The sequence below is a fragment of the Papio anubis genome, chromosome X (assembly GCF_008728515.1).
Source record: "Papio anubis isolate 15944 chromosome X, Panubis1.0, whole genome shotgun sequence".
Classification (NCBI taxonomy): Eukaryota; Metazoa; Chordata; class Mammalia; order Primates; family Cercopithecidae; genus Papio; species Papio anubis.
The window spans coordinates 75,375,703-75,394,862 of record NC_044996.1 but is presented as its reverse complement, the minus strand read 5'-3'; the positions used below and the strand labels follow the sequence as shown (position 1 = coordinate 75,394,862).

General features: G+C 37.5%; 1 protein-coding gene across 4 annotated transcripts in view; it reads left to right on the top strand.

Annotated features, from left to right (window-relative positions):
- The window catches only part of PHKA1 (phosphorylase kinase regulatory subunit alpha 1), a 131,437-nt gene that overhangs the window by 14,659 nt on the left and 97,618 nt on the right, over window positions 1-19,160 (top strand). For all 4 annotated transcript variants that reach the window (XM_021932565.2, XM_021932563.2, XM_021932566.2 and 1 more), the window contains exons 4-5: window positions 4,047-4,215; window positions 16,316-16,398. In XM_021932565.2, coding sequence (XP_021788257.1) covers window positions 4,047-4,215; window positions 16,316-16,398 — 252 coding nt within the window. The remainder of the gene's footprint in view (window positions 1-4,046; window positions 4,216-16,315; window positions 16,399-19,160) is intronic.

The window sequence follows — 19,160 nt, the reverse complement described above, 5'->3', positions numbered from 1 at the left end:
ATATAATAACCTTAGTTAAAAAAAAAAAAATTTTTTTTAATCTCAGTTTTTCTAAAAGCAAAACAAAACTTAATAATATGTTGGGGCGGTATGGTGGCTCAAGCCTGAAATCCCAGCACTTTGGGAAGCCGAGGCGGTCCCGAGGTCAGAGATCGAGGCCATCCACAGCTGCTGCAGTGAAACCCGCTCTACTAAAAATACAATAGCCGGGGAGGGGCCGAAGTGGTGCAATGGTCCCAGCTACTCCGGGAGGCTGAGGCAGGAAGAATGGCTGAAACCGGAGGCGGGCTTGCAGTGAGCGCTGAGATCCAGAGCCACTGCACTCCAGCCTGGGCGACAGAGCCAGACTCAGATCTCAAAAAAAAAAAAAAAAAAAAAAAAAATTTGGATTTTCTGGTTTGTCCTGAACATCCCTCTTTTTTGAGCTGAGTCTCGCTCTGGCCAGGCTGCAGTGCAGTGAAGTGATCTCGACTCACTGCAGCCTCCACCTCCAGTTCAAGCAATTCTCCTGCCTTAGCCTCCGGGGTAGCTGGGACTACAGGCACCGCACTTCCTGCGCCCAGCTAATTTTTTTGTATTTTTGGTGGGGCTGGGGTTTCACCATGTTGACCAGGATGGTCTCGTCTCTTGACCTCCTGATCCACCTGCCTGCAGGCCTCAAGTGGGTGTTTTCTCACCAACTGATATATAACTTTCTTTACATCTCCTTTTGTTTCCTGGTTGTATTTACCTTGTTTTATACATAACCTTTAAATAAGCTTTGAATTAGACAAAACTTGTTCACCTTTTATTTTTTAGCAAGAATGTTTTCCTATAATATATATTTATTGGAAAATATCCAAATAATTATCTATTAATATAACTTTATATCCTAAATTATGACCAGTTTTTCTGCAAGTACTTATCCTATTATATTTACCTAATTATTGTAATTGTTTTACTCTGATTATTTATGAAAATTGTGATAGTCATGATTTAAAGTTATGAAACTGCCATTGAAAGTTATAACTGAGACAGTGAAAAAAGATTTGACCTAACTGACTCCATCTTGCTCTTAGCCCCAGGCTGTCCTTGTTCACTCCTGGTCATAGGCCAAACTAACTTTGGGAGGAATTTAGCTTATAGATTAGCTTTGAAACAAAGAGAATAACAGTCCTTTCCCAAAACAAACCTCCTTATTGTCTGTGCATACTGCCTAAAACCACAGGATTCGAAGTTATGGTAATCTTACTAAATTCAAGATGAAGCTGTTTTCATTAAGCCCATATCAATGTCTTATTTATTAAAAATTACACAAGCAAAGAATCATTCTGTTTTGGGCTGGGCTTATAGTTTGTAACCCCTATGCCAAATTTTGACACCTTATAGTATTTGGCAGGGATAAGTATGAAATTGCTTGATTAATAAATGCAAAACAAAAGAATGTATACTGGCAAATCTTAAGACATTTCTAATATTACCTTACTAAATAATTTTAAAACTAGCTTATTTAATTTTACTTAAGTTACATAAACTTGAAAAAGCATTTGACTATTCTTTTTTAGTATCTGATTTAAGTGCTTTTCTTTTTCTTTCTTTTTTTTTTTTTTGTTGTTGAGACAGAGTCTCGCTTTGTTGCCCAGACTGGAGTGCAGTGGCTGGATCTCAGCTCACTGCAAGCTCCGCCTCCCGGGTTCACGCCATTCTCCTGCCTCAGCCTCCCGAGTAGCTGGGACTACAGACGCCCGCCACCTCGCCCAGCTAGGTTTTTGTATTTTTTAGTAGAGACGGGGTTTCACGGTGTTAGCCAGGATGGTCTCGATCTCCTGACCTTGTGATCCACCCATCTTGGCCTCCCAAAGTGCTGGGATTACAGGCTTGAGCCACCGCGCCCGGCCAAGTGCTTTTATTTTTCTTTAAGCCAATTAATTAGATCTCATATATTTTTAGTAGTGAAACACTGTGTACACAACATATACATACATCTAAAGACATATTAGGCATGCCGATGGATTTATAAAGACCCCCTTTTTTTCTTATACTTTCATATTCTTGACAACCTGTTTCACAACCCTACACATTTGTCAGCTAAATAGCCTTAAATTTGCACATTAAAGGAAATAGTGCGGGTGAAATCAAATAGCAAAATTTACATCATAATGTACAGAGAGAAAGGTCTGGTGGTGCAGAACTAGAGGGAGATGCTTTTACAGTGCACTTAAAAAATTTTTTTAAATAAAGACATTTCTGAGTGTCTTCCTTAAAAACTCAAGTGTAGCCTCTGTTGCAATAACTATTTTAGTCAAAAAATCAGGTGAAAATGGAATTCAGTCAACTAAGAAGAAAAAAAAAAAACTTTTGCTCAAAAAAAAAAGACAAAGTCTTAGGAGAGAAAAAAGAAACAGCTCAAAAACATGAAGGCCTTTTAAATACAAACATGCCCACATGCGCACATACACATACACATCTTGGATGTTAACCTTTTAATTAAGCCAACTTTTAACCATTGAGCTCCTTTAAAAGAAAAAAAATCTTTTAAAATCTTATTACCGTATTTCAACTAGGACAAAATGCTGCTAAACTAACAATCATCACACAAATTATACGATTTCTGAGTGCTCTAAGTGTAAGCAGAATTTAACACCAGCTGGTTGTTAATGCTAACTTCAGTCATTTAAAAAGAATTTGCAAGACAGAATCCGAAACCAGTTTCTTACATAATGATGGGTCTCAGGCTGTAGACTGCTCTCTACCATCCTAGAAACAGGAAAAACAAAAACAAAAACAAAACTCATCTTCCCTGTTAGAAGCAAGCTCAAACTCCATAAAGGAATTATCTGCCTTCCATAGACATGCAGGCAGGAAAGCTTGCTTTCCTTGTGTTGGAAGCAAGTAAGACTCCAAAAAAAGAGGAGTTGTAACAGCAAAATAAGCTTTAGATCTTGACCAAATTTTGAGAGATCAGGGATTCTGTGGAGGGGGTGCTTTCAGGCCTCAGCAAATTGTCCTGTTGGTTTGAGCCATAAAGTTAGCTCATACTGGTACCAAGCACCGACAGGAGATTTGTCAAAGGTCAGGGGCATCTCCACTCAGAATCCACCCCACCTTGAGGTTACCAAAATGTGAACCCTGAAAATCTGAGACAGGTCTCAGTTAATTTAGAAAGTTTATTTTGCCAAGCTTGAAGATGTGCCCATGACACAGCCTCAGGAGGTCCTGAGTACCTGTGCCCAAGATAGTTGGGGCACAGCTTGGTTTTATACATTTTTGAGAGACATGAGACATCAATCAATATATTAGTTTGTTAATTAATCACTAATAATAATTAGTACATTAGTTCAGAAAGGCTGAGACAACTCAAAGCAACACCCCACAACTGGGGGCTTCCAGGTCACAGGTTTGTGAGAAACAGATGGTTGCATTCACTTGAGTTTCTGCTAAGTCTTTCCAAAGGAGGCAATCAGAATATGCATCTGTCTCTGTGAGCAGGGGGATGACTTTGAATAGAATGGGAGGCAGATTTTCCTTGAGCAGTTCCCAGCTTGAAAGGGCCCAAGATATTTTCCTTTCAGACTGTCATACCTTTACTCCCTCACTCTGTGTGTCTCTCAGCAGCTCTTTTCATTACTCTCTCAAAATATATCCTCTTATTCTAATATACTTTGAAATTTTTACCTCAGTTTCAGGAACAAATGTATCTTTTCACATTCAGTTATCTCTTACTAAGCTGTTCTCACTCAAGCACTCCGAATCTCAATTTATATCTACAGTGTGCAGTGTAGTAAAGCAACCATATGAAGAGTGAACAAGAGGCAATGAATAGGAAAGAGCTGTTTTTGACTATTTGGTATTATTTTCTAATTAAATCACCTAAATTGAAAAACAACAGTAACAGACTTTCCAGTTGTGTTAGTGTAGAGAAAAAGAGGTAACAGTGTATTTTAAATATTCACAATTGCCTGAAGATAATGTATTTTCACATTGCAATAATGTATGTTAGAGTATAAGTGTGGCATATGGGTTGATTTTTCAGTATATCCTTCTGTTAATGTTTTTGTTCTTCTCAGGTGGATAAAGTAGAATCCTTCAAATATAGTCAGAGTACTAAGGATAGCCTCCATGCCAAGTACAACACCAAAACCTGTGCCACTGTAGTGGGTGATGATCAATGGGGACACCTGCAGTTGGATGCTACCTCTGTGTACCTGCTCTTCTTAGCGCAAATGACTGCCTCAGGTCAGTACAAGGAGAGAAGTGCTGGGAGCCCCTGAGCATGGAGTCTGGGGTACTAATTAATATTCTTTTAAATTGAGGACTAGGAAGGCTGGGGTAGATCTTCTTGAGACAGGTGTTTTTTATTATTTATTAATCCTCAGATATGAGATGGCAAAGAAGGGCTGGGGTTTATTGCTTGTTCTTATACAGTACATTGACAAGCCTGTCGGTTAGTATAAATACAAATTCAATCACCTACTTTATGCTACTGTTTATGAATATAACAAGGCATCTGTCTATAGGCATCTAAATTAAGAAAATTAACTTAGGAATCAGAATCCAAATTTTTAAATTATTGAATACTATATTCTTTTCAGATGGTTCTCATTAATTTTGGATGCTTTACCTGAGAAAGGGAAATGTAAGAAACAATTTAATTTCCTTTTATTTCTCCTAAATTGGGGGAGGGCAATGTATCCGATTATACCTAGTTTATAAATGTAATAGGACCTTTGCCAGAGCTTCCTAAACTAATGTACTTCTCAAAATACCAAATTTTTGACATTTTAATTTCTTCATCTTCCAATCGGTTATTGAGCTCCTTGGTACTAAGGGCATCCAGGGTGGGAATTCCCTCAAAATACTCTTCTTCTCCTTTTTTAATAGAAATAAATATTTGATGATAAACTTTTCCTTTATTTCCTCTAGAACACACAGCTCAGAAGCTGAATAGCCTTTTCTCAAAAGTATGAACTAGCTACCCAGATATGTCCTCCTGTTGTAGGGGAGGAGGTTTCTTCCAGAATAAATGTAGTTTTAGGTTTAATTTATTTAAATAGAATGACAGCTATAACTCTATTTCTAATATTATTTTAATACCAATTCTGGCGTTTTGTCTACAAAGCAACAATGTCTGAGTATCTCTTGTAGTTTTTCATTTTGAGCCCAGAATGCAAGCAGAAATGTATCAAAGAGGCTTATAGGAGACATAACCATTCATTCAACAAATGTTTATTGATTCCTGACTTAACATTTGATTTTCATCTCAATCAGCTGAGTTTGATAGGTACTTGGAATAAGGTAGATATTATTTGATCAGGCCTTTTGAGGAATATGTAGAAATTTACAAATCAGAGAAGGGAAGGGGATAGCATGAATATAACATGGAAATTTGAAAGGTACTGGCCATCAAGGTAAGGCTGGATATCTTCTATGGTTAGAGTATAACATGCATCTGGAAAAATGACTAACTGTGAAACTAGAAAGTTGGGGCTAGCTATTTGAGGGCCTGTGTACCATACTATATAGTTTGGAGTTTAGTCCGTAATCAGTAGTGAGTCATTCAAGGTAAATAATCAAGGAAGTTTCGGATGATTCACTTCAGTAGTAGGAAGATAGATTGGATAGGAAAGAAGATTAAGATGGCAAACTAGTTAGAAAGTTAGTGAAATACTTTAAGGCAAGATTGATATAGAATTTATGTAAGGCAGTTACCTTGAGAATGAAAGGGCATATTTGAGATATAAATGGTAGTATGCAAGATCACAGAGTATTTAGTGATGCTCTACACATTTTTGAATACTTACAAATCTCAACCTTGGTTAAAAGAGAGGCTTAGACAGAACCTGACTGCAACTTATAGAATGGGGGCATGAGGAGCTCCATGGAACCCCCAGCAAAATAACCATAAATGTTGAAAATTATTTTTTTTTTTTTTTTTTTTTTTGAGGCGGGTCTTGCTCTGTCGCCCAGGCTGGAGTGCAGTGGCGGATCTCAGCTCGCAGGCCTCATGCCTCGAGGTCACGCCATTCTCCTGCCTCAGCTCGGTAGCTGGATACGGCCACTGCCCATTTTTTGTATTTCTTCTTGTCCAGAGGCCGAGGGGTTCACCGTGTTAGCCAGGATGGTCTCGATCTCTGACCTCGTGATCCGCCCATCTCGGCCTCCCAAAGTGCTGGGATACAGGGGTATCGTGAGCCGACGCTGCCTGAAAATTATTTTTTAAAAACCAGCCACTTACATTATTGGAAATTGTCTGAAGGACATACAGCAAGTAGAGAAACATTTACTCCAGGAAATCTACCAAGTATTGGTAAAAGCAGTGAGGGAGTGTGGCATTTGAGTCTCAATCTACTCCCTCCTCCACCCCACCTCAGCATGGCAGAAGCAATATTCAAGGTGGGTACAGCCAAGAGCACAATCTCCCCAGCTAGTTCCCAGTTTAGGGACACTGTATCTCCCTGAGGGAGGTAGGTTGTGATCATTTCTCATCCTCTCCAGCTCCATGTTGCAGAAGCTAGTTCAGGCAAGAATAGCTAACAGGCCTGGAGCTCCCCTCCTCCCCAGGAAAAGGCAGGGTGAGAATTAGGCCCTGATCAACCTGGGCCCACTTCACTATGAGGGTGCAGGTTCCCCACCGGGAGGGGCAAACTAAGAAGATCAAAGGTTACCATCTCTTCCCAGCACTAAATTTGTAAAGCAGGGGTGTCACTACAAAAGAATTGGGCCACTGTTCTCACCACTAGCTCTGGAGCACTGCCACAGATATTTTGCTCGGGAGAGAGGCAGGCTGTAAGGACACAAAGCTCTGTAGCTTTTCCCAAAGGAATTGACTTTATTTAAGAGTGTGGGAAAGTTAAAACCTAAAGGCAATCTCAAAAAGCAATGGAGATTTGGGTTCTAAGCAATTAAGAGGAGGCTAGTAGCTCAATAAGAGCAAGAAGCTAAACCATATACTAGCTCAATGGCACATGAACATTTTTCAGGATAGATTATATGGTATACCATAAAACAAACCTCAATAAATTTGAAAGATTTCAAAATCACACGAAGTATGTTCTATGACCAAAATGGAATGAAATCAGGAACAGAAAGAAATTTAGGAAACTCACAAATATATGGAAATTAAGCAATACACACCTAAATGACCAATGAGTCAAATAAGAATCACAAGGAAAATTAGAAAATACTTTGAGCTAAATGAAAAAGAAAATACAACATACCAAAACTTATAGGAAGCAGAGAAAACAGTGCTTAGAGGGAAGTTTATAGCTGTAAACACCAATGAAAAAAAAAAAAAAGAAAAGAAAAATCAGTAACCTAACCTTCCACCTTAAGGCACTGGAAAAAGACAAGCAAACTAAGCCCAAAGCAAAGAGAAATGATGAAGTAATAAACATTACAGCAGAAATTAATGAAACAGAAAATGGAAAAAACAGGAGAGAAAATCAACAAAAGCAAAAGTTCATTCTTTAAAAAGATCAACAAAATTGACAAATCTTTAGCTACACTGACCAAGAGAAAAAGAGAGAATACTCAAATTACTAAAACTAGGAATGAAAGAGGGAATATCGATACAACCTTACAAAAATGTAAAGAACTAAAGGGGAATACTATGGACAACTGGTTACCAACAAATTAGATAATTTTGATGAAATGGGAAAATTTCTTGAAAGACAAACTACTGAATCTGACTCAAGAAGCAAAGGAAATCGGAGTAGACTTACTACAATCAAAGAGAATTAGTAATATAAAATCCTTCCACAGAGAAAAGCCCAGGTGCAGATAGCTTTACTGATAAATCTACCAAATAAAGAAGAGTGAACACCAATTCTTTACAAACACTTCCAAAAATAGAAGAGGTGACACTTGCAACCTCATTCTGTGAAGCCATTACTCTGATGCTAAAACCAAAGATATCACAACAAAGTACAATTATAGATCAATATCTCTTATTAATAAAGACATAAAAATAAAATACTAGATAACTGAATCCAGCAATATATTAACACGTTTATATACCTTGACCAAACCATATATATTCCAGGAGTGCAAGGTTGTTTTATTATCTGAAAATTAATTAATGCAATACATCATGTCAGTGGAATAAAGGACAAAGGTATATTATTGTCTCAGTAGACACAGAAAAACAATTGACAAATTCAATACCTTATCATGATAAATACTTACCAAATAAAGAATAGAGGAGCATTTTTTCAACCTGATAAATGGCATCTTTGAAAATCCACAGCTAACATGACATTTGATGGTGAAAGAATGAATGCTTTTCCCCTTAGATCAGAATAAGACAAGAACATCAACTCTTGCCACCAGTATCTAAAATTGTACTGGCAGTTTAGCAAGGGCAAAGAGCCAATAAAAAGAAATAAAAGGCATTAAATAAATGAAGGAGTATAATTATCTCCATTTGCAGATGATAGTTTTTACATAGAGAAATCCTAAGGAATTCACTAAAAATCTGGAATAAAGTTTAGCAAGGTAACAACATACAAGATAAATATGCAAAAATGAATTATATTTCTAAACAGGAGTGAATAACCAAAATGAAATTTTAAAATAATTTCTATTAAAATAGGATCAAAAATGAAATAATAAGGAATAAATTTAATAAAAGAAATATAAAATTTGTACTTTGAAAGATACAAAACATTGTTGAAAGAAAGTAAAGATCTGACTAAATGGAAAGACATCTATATTCAAGGATTAGAAGATTTATTGTTAAGGTGGCAACATTTCCCAAATTAATCTACAGATTCAACATCAACTGACTTTGCAGAAATTGACAACCTGTTTCTAAAATTTGTATGGAAATATAAAGGACCCAGAAGAGCTAAAACAATCTTAAAAAAGAAGAAAGTTGAAGGACTCCAACTTCCTAATTTCAAAAATACAAAGCTACATTAATTAAAACAGCACAGGTACTGGCATAAGTATAGACATGTAGCTCTTTCGAATAGAATTGAGAGGTTAGAAATAAGCCATCACTTTATGCTCAGTTGACTTTTGACAAAGGTGCCAAGATAATTCAATGGGGAAAGAATAGTCTCTTCAACAAATGGTGCTGGGACAACTGTATGTCCACATGCAAAAGAATGAAATTGGACTTCTTCCTCACACCATATATAAAAATTAACTCAAGGCTGGGCGCAGCAGCCCATGCCTGTAATTGCAGCACTTTGGGAGGCTGAGGTGGGAGGATCACTTAAAGTCAGGAGTTTGAGACCAGCCTGGCCAACATGGTGAAACCCCTACTCTACTAAAAATACAAAAATTAGTTAGGCATGGTGGTGTGCACCTGTAATCCCAGCTACTTGGGGCTGAGGCAGGAGAATCGCTTGAACCCGGGTAGCGGAGATTGCAGTGAGCTGAGATCGTGCCATTGCACTCCAGCCTGGGCAACAGAATGAGACTACATCTCAAACAAACAAACAGAAAATGAAATTAAATTTAAAAAAATTAACTCAAAATAAATTGTAAACCTAAATGTAAGAGGGAAAACTAAAACACTATATTAGTCTGCCACAACAGAATACCACATAATAGGTGGCTTAAATAACAGAAATTTATTTTCTCACAGTTCTGGAGGCTGGAAGTCCAAGAGCAAGGCTGGCAGGGTTGGTTTCTGGTGAGGCCTCTCATCTTGGCTTTCATATGGCTACCCTTCCTGTGTTCTTACATGGCCTCTTCTCTATGTGCGTGCACTCCTGGTGTATCTTCCTCTTCTTATAAGGACAGCAGTCCTATTGGGTTAGGGCCACCCTCATGACCTCATTTATCTTCTTAATTATCTCCTTGAAGTCCCTATCTCCAAATATAGTCATATTAGGAGTTAGGGCTTCGACATATGAATTTTTGGGGGGAGGACAAAATTCAATACATAGCAAACACTCAGAGAAAAATATAGGAGTAAATGTTTCTGACCTTGGGTTAAGAAAAAGCCTCTTAGATATGGCACCAAAAGCATAAGCTACTAAAGAAAAAATAGACAAACTGGAATGTATCAAAATTAAGAACTTTTGTGCTTCAAAGGACCCCATGAAGAAAGTAAAAAAGCAACCAATAGTATAGAAGAAAATATTCACAGATCGTATATCTGATAAGGTACTTGTATCTAAAATAAAGAACTCTCAGAACTGAATATAAAAGATAAATAACCTAATTAAAAATGGTCAAAGAATCAGAGTTGACATTCCTCCAAAAAGATGTTCAGATAACCAATAAGTACGTGAAAGGATACTGAGCATCATTAATTTTAAAAGAAATGCGGGTCCCAACCACAATGAGATACCACTTCACACCCATCAGGATGACTGTAATCAAAAACACAGATTATAAGTGTTGCTGAGGATGTGGAGAATTGGAACCCTCATACACTGCTGGTGGAAATGTAAAATGGTGCAGCTGCTTTGGAAAAGAGTCTGGTAGTTCCTTAAAAGTATTAAAAAAGAGATACCATATGATCTAGCAGTTTCACTCCTAAGTGTATATATACCCAAGAGAAATGAAAACATAGGTTCACTCAAAAGCTTATACATTAATGTTTATAGCAGCATTACTTATGATAGCCATAAACAAAAATAACCCAAATGTTTATCAACTGATAAATGGATAAATAAAATATGATACATCTGCACAATGGAATTTTTAAAGTTTTCTTCATGTTACTGCTACCTCTGAAGATGGAATATTTGGGGCAATAAAAAAAGAATTACGGATACATGCCACAACACTGACAAACCTTGAAATTATTATGCTAAGTGAAAGAACCCAGACATGAAAGGCCATATATTGTACGATTCCATTTATATGAATGTCAACTAAGGCAAATCATAGAGACAGGAAGTAGATTAGTGATTACTTAGGCTGGAGGGCAACTGTAGAAGGGAAATGGGGAGTGACTGCTAAGGGGCACAGGATTTCTTTTTGGAGTGATGACAATGTTCTACAATTGATTGTGGTGATGGTCGCACAGCTGTGCATACACTAGAAGCCATTGAATATATACTTCTTATGCATTCTTTTTACGTATCTCAATAAAGTTGTTTCTAAAAATGAGACAAAGAGGCTTAATGTTATACAGATGAGTGCAGAATATAAGTGCAATAGACCACTGATTTAGCTCCATTTCTGGAGCCCTGTATGCTTTAGTAGTCTTTATATAGTACTGTTACATTTGGTCTAATCCAGCCCTATCTCATTTTATGTGTACTCACCTCTGCATTCTTTGTTCAACAAGCAGTGTCTCAGCTCTACAGGAGGCACAGGATCCAGAGGTCCTCCATTTATGACCTTTCCTCAAGAGACATCCCTTTCCTGTGGTTAGCAGAGGTGTTTAAAATCCCTTAATAAATTTTCAAACATCTACTGTTCAATGCTGTTTAATACCATTCATAATACTATGTGAGATACTTTTAGTGGCTATGTGAGATACTTTTAGAAGATGCAGATATAAATAAGATAGTTCTTTCCTTAAAATTCAAGTACACGTTTGTCTATAATACAGAGTAAAAAAATAAGTTCATAAAAGTAAGAAAAACAAAATTCTGTGAGTCACAAAATAGGAGAATCAATGATAGCATCACAGAGGAGATAGCATTTGAGCTGAGCCTTGAAAGAACAGTAGGATTTCAAGATGTGGAAAGAAGAAGGCCATTTAAATGGAGAATATAATGAGCAAAAGGATATAAATGGTAGAAATGTCTGGCATGTGTATGGTATAGCTGTGATGCAAGTCTAACAGGTGAATAAGACCAGTTTCATACTTTTGCCTTCTCTGTCTCTGCTCAATTGCGTTGGCACACAAAGATGATAAGCTAAAGCTAAGAAGCTGATGTCCCATGTCACTATCATCTCTTCTCTTTACCCGCGTCTTTCCAAGAAGTTAATGTCATTACCGTTACAAGAAAAAACACACTTTGCCAGTTTGCTCCTGCAGCTTCCCTGTGCTATGGATGCTATTTTGACAGAACCATGGATCAGGAGGAGTTTGCAATCTGATAATACCGATCATAGAGTTCTTTTTAATTATAAAGTTACACAGTTCCATGATTTAAAATATATGTTAATAGATCAAAGATTTAGATGTGGCCAGGCGCGGTGGCTCACGCCTGTAATCCCAGCACTTTGGGAGGCTGAGGTGGGTGGATCACGAAGTCAGGAGTTCAAGACCAGCCTGGCCAACATGGTGAAATCCCTTCTCTACTAAACATACAAAAAAATTAGCCGGGCGTGGTGGTGGGCACCTGTAATCCCAGCTACTCAGGAGGCTGAGGCAGGAGAATCACTTGAACCCAGGAGGCAGAGGTTGCAGTAAGCCGAGATCGTGCCACGGCACTCCAGCCTGGGCAACAGAGCGAGACTCCATCTCAAAAAAAAAAAAAGTTTCTGATAATAAAAAATACTATAAACAAAGTCAAAATTCCAACAAACTAGCAACAATACTTGCAACACATATGATGTGCAAGAGACTAATTTCCTTAATATTTGTTAAAATATCAATAATAGAAAAAAGGAATTTTTTTTTTTTTTTTTTTGAGAGGAGTCTCGCTCTGTCGCCCAGGCTGGAGTGCAGTGGCCGGATCTCAGCTCACTGCAAGCTCCGCCTTCCGGGTTTACGCCACTCTCCTGCCTCAGCCTCCCCAGTAGCTGGGACTACAGGCGCCCGCCACCTTCCCCAGCTAGTTTTTTTTTGTATTTTTTAGTAGAGACGGGGTAACACCCCGTGTTAGCCAGGATGGTCTCGATCTCCTGACCTCGTGATCCGCCCGTCTGAGCCTCCCAAAGTGCTGGGATTACAGGCTTGAGCCACCGCGCCCGGCCAGGAAAAATTTTTTTAAAGTTTAATGCTGAGCAAATGCACACACACACACACACACACACACACTCACAATATGTATGAACCACAGAAGAGGGGAAGCAATGACAGCATCACAGAGGAGGTAGCGTTTGAACTGGGCCTTGAAAGAACAGTGAGATTTCAAGATATGGAAAAGAAGGGAAGGCCATTTAAATGGAGATTATGAGCAAAAGGACATAAGTGGTAGAAATATATGGCATTTGTAGGCCGGTGGAGTGGCTCAAGCCATAATCCCTAGCACTTTGGGAGGCGAGGCGGGTGGATCACGGGGTCAGGAATCCAAGACCATCTACCAGCTAACACGGTGGGAAACCCCGTCTCTCTACTGCAAAAATACAAAACTAGCGAGGCGGTGGCAGGTGCCTGTAGTCCCAGCTACTCGGGAGGCTGAGGCAGGAATGGAGTGAACCCGGGAGGGCACTGGCGGTGAGCTGAGATCCGACCACTGCACTCCCAACACAGGCGTGAAACAGACTCGTCTCAAAAAAAAAAAAAAGAAATATATATAGCATTTTGTATGGTATAGCTGTGATACAAATCTAAGAGATGAATAAGGCCAATTTCATACTTCTGCCTTCTCTCAGCCTCTGATTTCTATTGTCAGTCTTTCTGGTACACACATATATATGTATGATGACTCCTAATGGGTGCAAGATTTCTTTTTGGAGTGATGAAAATGTTCTAAAATCAATTGCGGTGATGGTCATACAACTGTGCATACACTAGAAACCATTGAATATATACTTATAATGCATACTTTTTATGTATCTCAATAAAGTTGTTTTTAAAAATGACAGAGAATGAGGCTTATACAGATGGTACATATATATATATGTATATACCAAGACCATATATATACCAAGACTGGTATATGTATGTAACAGGAAGACCAGCAATTCAGTAAAAATCTGAAGGACGTGACCAAATAGTTCATAGGAAAAGAAATACGAAATACAGATGGCTTATAAATATATGAAAAGATTCACAATCTTACTCATAATAAAAAATTGGAAATTAAACTACAAGGAGGTTCTATTTCTTATCCATTAAAGTGAGACAAAGATTAAAAATTGTTATTAAAGCCTGTGTTTGCAAAGATGTAGGGAAACAGGCAGTCAGTGTTGGTATATAAACTGTAGAATTTCTTTGAAGAATAACTTGGAGATGATTATCAAAATTTAATATACATGATGAAGTATTTAGAGGGAAGTGTACGAATATCTGCAGCTTACTCTGAAATGTGTCAAAAAGGAAGATGGATAGAATACGTGATGAACAAAGTACACTAAAATGTTAATGGTGGAGTTCAGGTGGTGAGTATACAGGAGTCCTCTGTAAAATTGTTTCTTTTGTTTGTTTGTTTGAAAGTGTTCATAATAAAACATTGGAAAATAATATGCTTACATCTTTGGGTCAGCAATTCTAAGAATCTGCCCTGATATACTGGCACATGTGCATAAAGATATATTTACACAAATACTCATTGCAACATTCTAGTGATGAAAGATTTGATACAACCTAAATGTCCTTCAGTAGGGAACTGGTTACATGAGTAACCATTCAGTGAAATGTTCTGTAGACATTAAAAAAATGAGACAGACGTATTTGAAATTATCTCCAAGTTACTTATATATGAAAAAGCAAAACCAGTATAATATACAGTACTATCCTTTGTGTAATGTTTGTACATGCATAATATATCTCTGAAAGGATACAGAAGAAACTGGTAAAACGGGTTTCTCCAGAGAGATTTGGCAGTGGTGAAGGTGATGTGGTTCTGGGTAGGAGCAAGACTCACTGGTTATCCTTCAGTACAGTTTGATTTTTTTCATGAAAGAGTATTACTAAGTACTGACTTACGAAGGGCGTGTTAGTTCTAAGAATTCTTTCTGAACTGGAATGGGTGTTCAGGATATTCACAGTGGAGTTCATTTGAAAGGTGACTTTAAGAAACATTTGACAATCATTTTACGTCATGCTTCTAAGAATGTGAGAGGACTTTTTCCATTCTCAAGCCCTTTTAAGGAAGTTTTTTTCACCTAGATCTAATTGCTCTAGATATGCCCACTGTTCAGCAAACTGGAAATTCTTGTTTTTTTCTGACTATAACACAACTACATAGCTGACATATGTACTCATTTCCATTAAACCAGCACATGTGTTTTTGTGACAAATGTGGACACAAAATTTTTTGTTTAAATAGAATAGCCTCCACCAAGTAAATATGAGAAGCTTAAAAGTTTAGTATCTATAGCTAACCTGATGTTCACTTTTTCCTCCTGCTTGTTATAGACTGGAAAGGAAAAATTAGCTGCCTGATTTTTAAATTCTGAAATGATTTCTTAGTTTAGAATCAAGTAGTCTAAACCAAGTCTTTAATATGTACACAGTAATATTTATTGTTATAAAAGGTGTATTAAAAACTGCTTAGTAAGTTTTACATGTATAAAAACTTTTAGTGCTCAGGATATAGTAATTTTGTATAAATTTTTGTGAAATATATCCTGCAGTTTTCTGATTTATTATGATTTTGCTTTTTAATATAACTTTTTACATTACACAAGTAGCACCTGTTTCTTGTAGAATACTGTAAAATTGCAAAGATGTCCAGAAAAGATAAAACTACCTTGAATCTCACCACCAAAGATAACTGCTATTAACTAACATCCTCCTGGTATGTATTTTTGTAGTTCTGTATGTTTGAGGGGGGAGATATAAAGAGAGGAGTTTTTAAGCAAAAATGGATCATATTATAAATATTAGGAGGCAGTGTAACATCTTACCTCCTAATGAAACTGCATTCAGCATTCTCTGAAATGAAACTGAAATCGACAAGTCAATTGAGTCCCGGTTCCACTATTTGTTAGTTACATGACCTTAGGAAAATTTTTAACTCCTTTAAGCCTCATGGAGAAAATAGAGGTGCTTACCTCTTAGGGTTGTTGTAAAAATTAAATGGATAATTCATGTAAAACACTCTGTGTGTAAGTTATAATATCTTTGTATGGCTTACATTTAGAATAGTTATTTTTACTTAAAAATGCAATTTAAGTCCTTTTTAAAATCATAATTTAATCTATTTCTTGCTTAGTATTTAGACCCCTTCCAGCTCAGTTTTGAAATATTTGTCTTTTATTCCCCAAGTGCTTAGGTTTGTACATTTAATCATATTATAAATTAGTTACATATACTAATTATACTATAACCTTTACTTTTTGGTAAAATCTGTAAATAACAGTTAAAATTCTTCCATGTTGAAATATGCTTATATCTCGCTTAGTTGGAGACTAGCCTAGGGCTTGTTTGTGGTCTTGTTTTTATAGTTTAAGATCAAAATACCTTCCATTGTTCCTAGACAGGAGTAGGATTACTTGGGACTAGTGAGGTCACTTAGTCACTATGGCTGCCTATAAAGCTTACAGTGATGATTGACTAGTTCTGTATCTTTATTCCCTCTTTCCTCAGGACTCCATATCGTCCACAGCCTAGATGAAGTCAATTTCATACAGAACCTTGTGTTTTACATTGAAGCTGCATATAAAACTGCTGTGAGTACTCATTTTAGAATGGATTTTAGACATATGATGTTTTTGTTTTCTAAATACTGGGCAACTCAGTTGTTTTCTTAATGCTACTGCTTATAGTGAACCAACCTAAAAGGCTTCTGGCAGAAACTGTCTTTAGCCTCTTGCTTTATTAAGACCTGTGATCCTATGTCTTCTCTTCAAGGGGGTTACAGAGACAAGAGGGTCAGGATGCTATTCTTTCATTCCTTTCAAACTCTGTGATATCTCATGGTATGTATTTGGCAATCTGGGCTAAATTGTGGTCTTATTTTAATGATTTAAGGTCTTAAGAGCAAGATAGCTAGGTTGTATTGTGGGTCAGTTAGCTACTTAGAAACAAAATTTAGTCATGTTTGTAATATTATCTGCAGGTGTTGATTCAGTGCTTACAATGCAAAAAAGTTATTTTTCCTTACAACTACCATATGAGGTAGGTTTCTGTTAAATCATAATATATTTAACATCTTCTCTATATAAAATGTTAAGTTAGACACTATACAGGAATGCGATTTTTTTTCTTCTACGGTCTAACATAGACAACTTTTCATTGTTGTTCACTGAAGCTTTATTCATAATCTCCCAAACTGGAAATAACCCAAATATCTATCAACAAGTAAATGGATAAACAAACTGTGATATATCCATAAAATAGAATACTACTCATCAATAAAAAGGAATGAACTGTTGATTCATGCATCAGTGGGTGAATCTCAAAGGCATTATGCTTAGTGAAAGAAGTCAGACAAAAAATGTACAGACTGTATGATTCTACTCACATAAAATTCTAGAAATCTATAGTGACAGAAAGCAGATCCATGATTGCCTCAGGACAGGAGCAGAGGGAGAGATGAATTACAGAAGAGTATGAGAAGACTTTTGGAAATTTTGCAATATTCATTATTATGATGATAGCTTCATGCCTGAAAACATATATCAAAATTAATCAAGTTGTACACTTTAAATATGTGCAGGTTTTTTGTATATCAGTTATACCTCTGTAAGGATACAAAAGTTATTATTATTTGTTGAGTATATAAATGCAGTCAATTACTCCAGGGCAATACTGGAGACACACCACCAAAGGTGTCTTCTCTGTGTGCCCCTTTGCTGTGTTTCCATTTCTGTTTCTGTTTTTGTCTGTCGCCCAGGCTGAAGTGCAGTGGCACGATCATGGCTCACTGCAGCCTCAAACTTCCAGGCTCAGGTGATCCTCCCACCTCAGCCTCCTGAGTAGTTGGGACTACAGGTATATGCCACCACATCCAGCTAATTTTTGTATTTTTTGTAGAGACAAGGTTTTGCTATGTTGCCCAGGCTGGTCTCAAACTCCTCGACTCAAGCAATTTCACCCTCCTAGGCCTCTCAAAGTGCTAGGATTACAGGCATGAGCCACCACACCCGGCTTGTTTTCCACTTCTTACTAACCACCCTCCTCCTTTGTGACCAACACATTATTTTTTTATTTCTGTTAATTGTACAGTTATCTTTTAAATATGTTTAAATAAAAATTAGAAATTCATTTACCATTTCTGGTGTACTTTGTTTCTTCATGTAGATTCAAATTTCCAACTGGCATTATTTCCTTCTGCCTGAAAAACTTTCTTTAACATTTCTTCATTCTTCTAGTGATGAATTATTGCAGCTTTTGTATGCCTGAAGAAGCCTTTATTTCATCTTCGTATTTGAAAAATATTTTCACTAGGTGTAGAATTTTATGATGGCAGATGTTTTTGTCTTTCAGTACTTTAATTTTTTTTTTTTTTTTTTTTTTTTTTAGTCCGAGTCTCGCGCTGTGTCACCCAGGCTGGAGTGCAGTGGCGCGATCTCGGCTCACTGCAAGCTCCGCCTCCCAGGTTCATGCCATTCTCCTGCCTCAGCCTCCGAGTAGCTGGGACTACAGGCGCCCGCCACCACGCCCGGCTAGTTTTTTGTATTTTTAGTAGAGACGGGGTTTCACCATGTTAGCCAGGATGGTCTCGATCTCCTGACCTCATGATCCACCCGCCTCGGCCTCCCAAAGTGCTGGGATTACAGGCTTGAGCCACCGCGCCCGGCCCAGTACTTTAAAAATATTGTTCCACTGTCTTCTTGCCTGTATTGCTTCTAATGACACATTTGTTGTCAACCTTATCTTTGTTCCTCTACATGAATGTGCCTTTTCCCACTGTCTGCTTTTAAAAATTTCTTTTATGTCTGGGCACGGTGGCTCATGCTTATAATTCCAGCACTTTGGGAGGCCGAGGTGGGCGGATCACCTGAGGTCGGGAGTTCGAGACCAGCCTGACCAACATGGAGAAACCTTGTCTCTACTAAAGTACAAAATTAGCTGGGTGTGGTGGCGCATGCCTGTAATCCCAGGTACTTGGGAGGCCGAGGCAGGAGAATTGCTTGAACCCAGGAGGCAGAGGTTGTGGTGAGCCGAGATCACTCTAGCCTGGGCAACAAGAGTGAAACTCCGTCTCAAAAAAAAAAAAAAAAAAAGAAAAGTTTCTTTTGTTATTGATTTTAAATACTTTGATTATGATATCTCTTGGTGTTATTTTCTTCACATTTCTTCTGTTTAGGGTCCATTTAGCTCCATGGATCTGTGCATATATAGTTTTCATCAAAAGTTTTCAGCAATTATTTCTTCATACTGTTTTTATGTTCCCCCGCTTCCTTTGAGTATTTAATAACGTGTGTATTCGGCTGTGTGATGTTGTCTCACAGCTCACAGATGTACTGTTTAGTTTTTTAATTCTTTT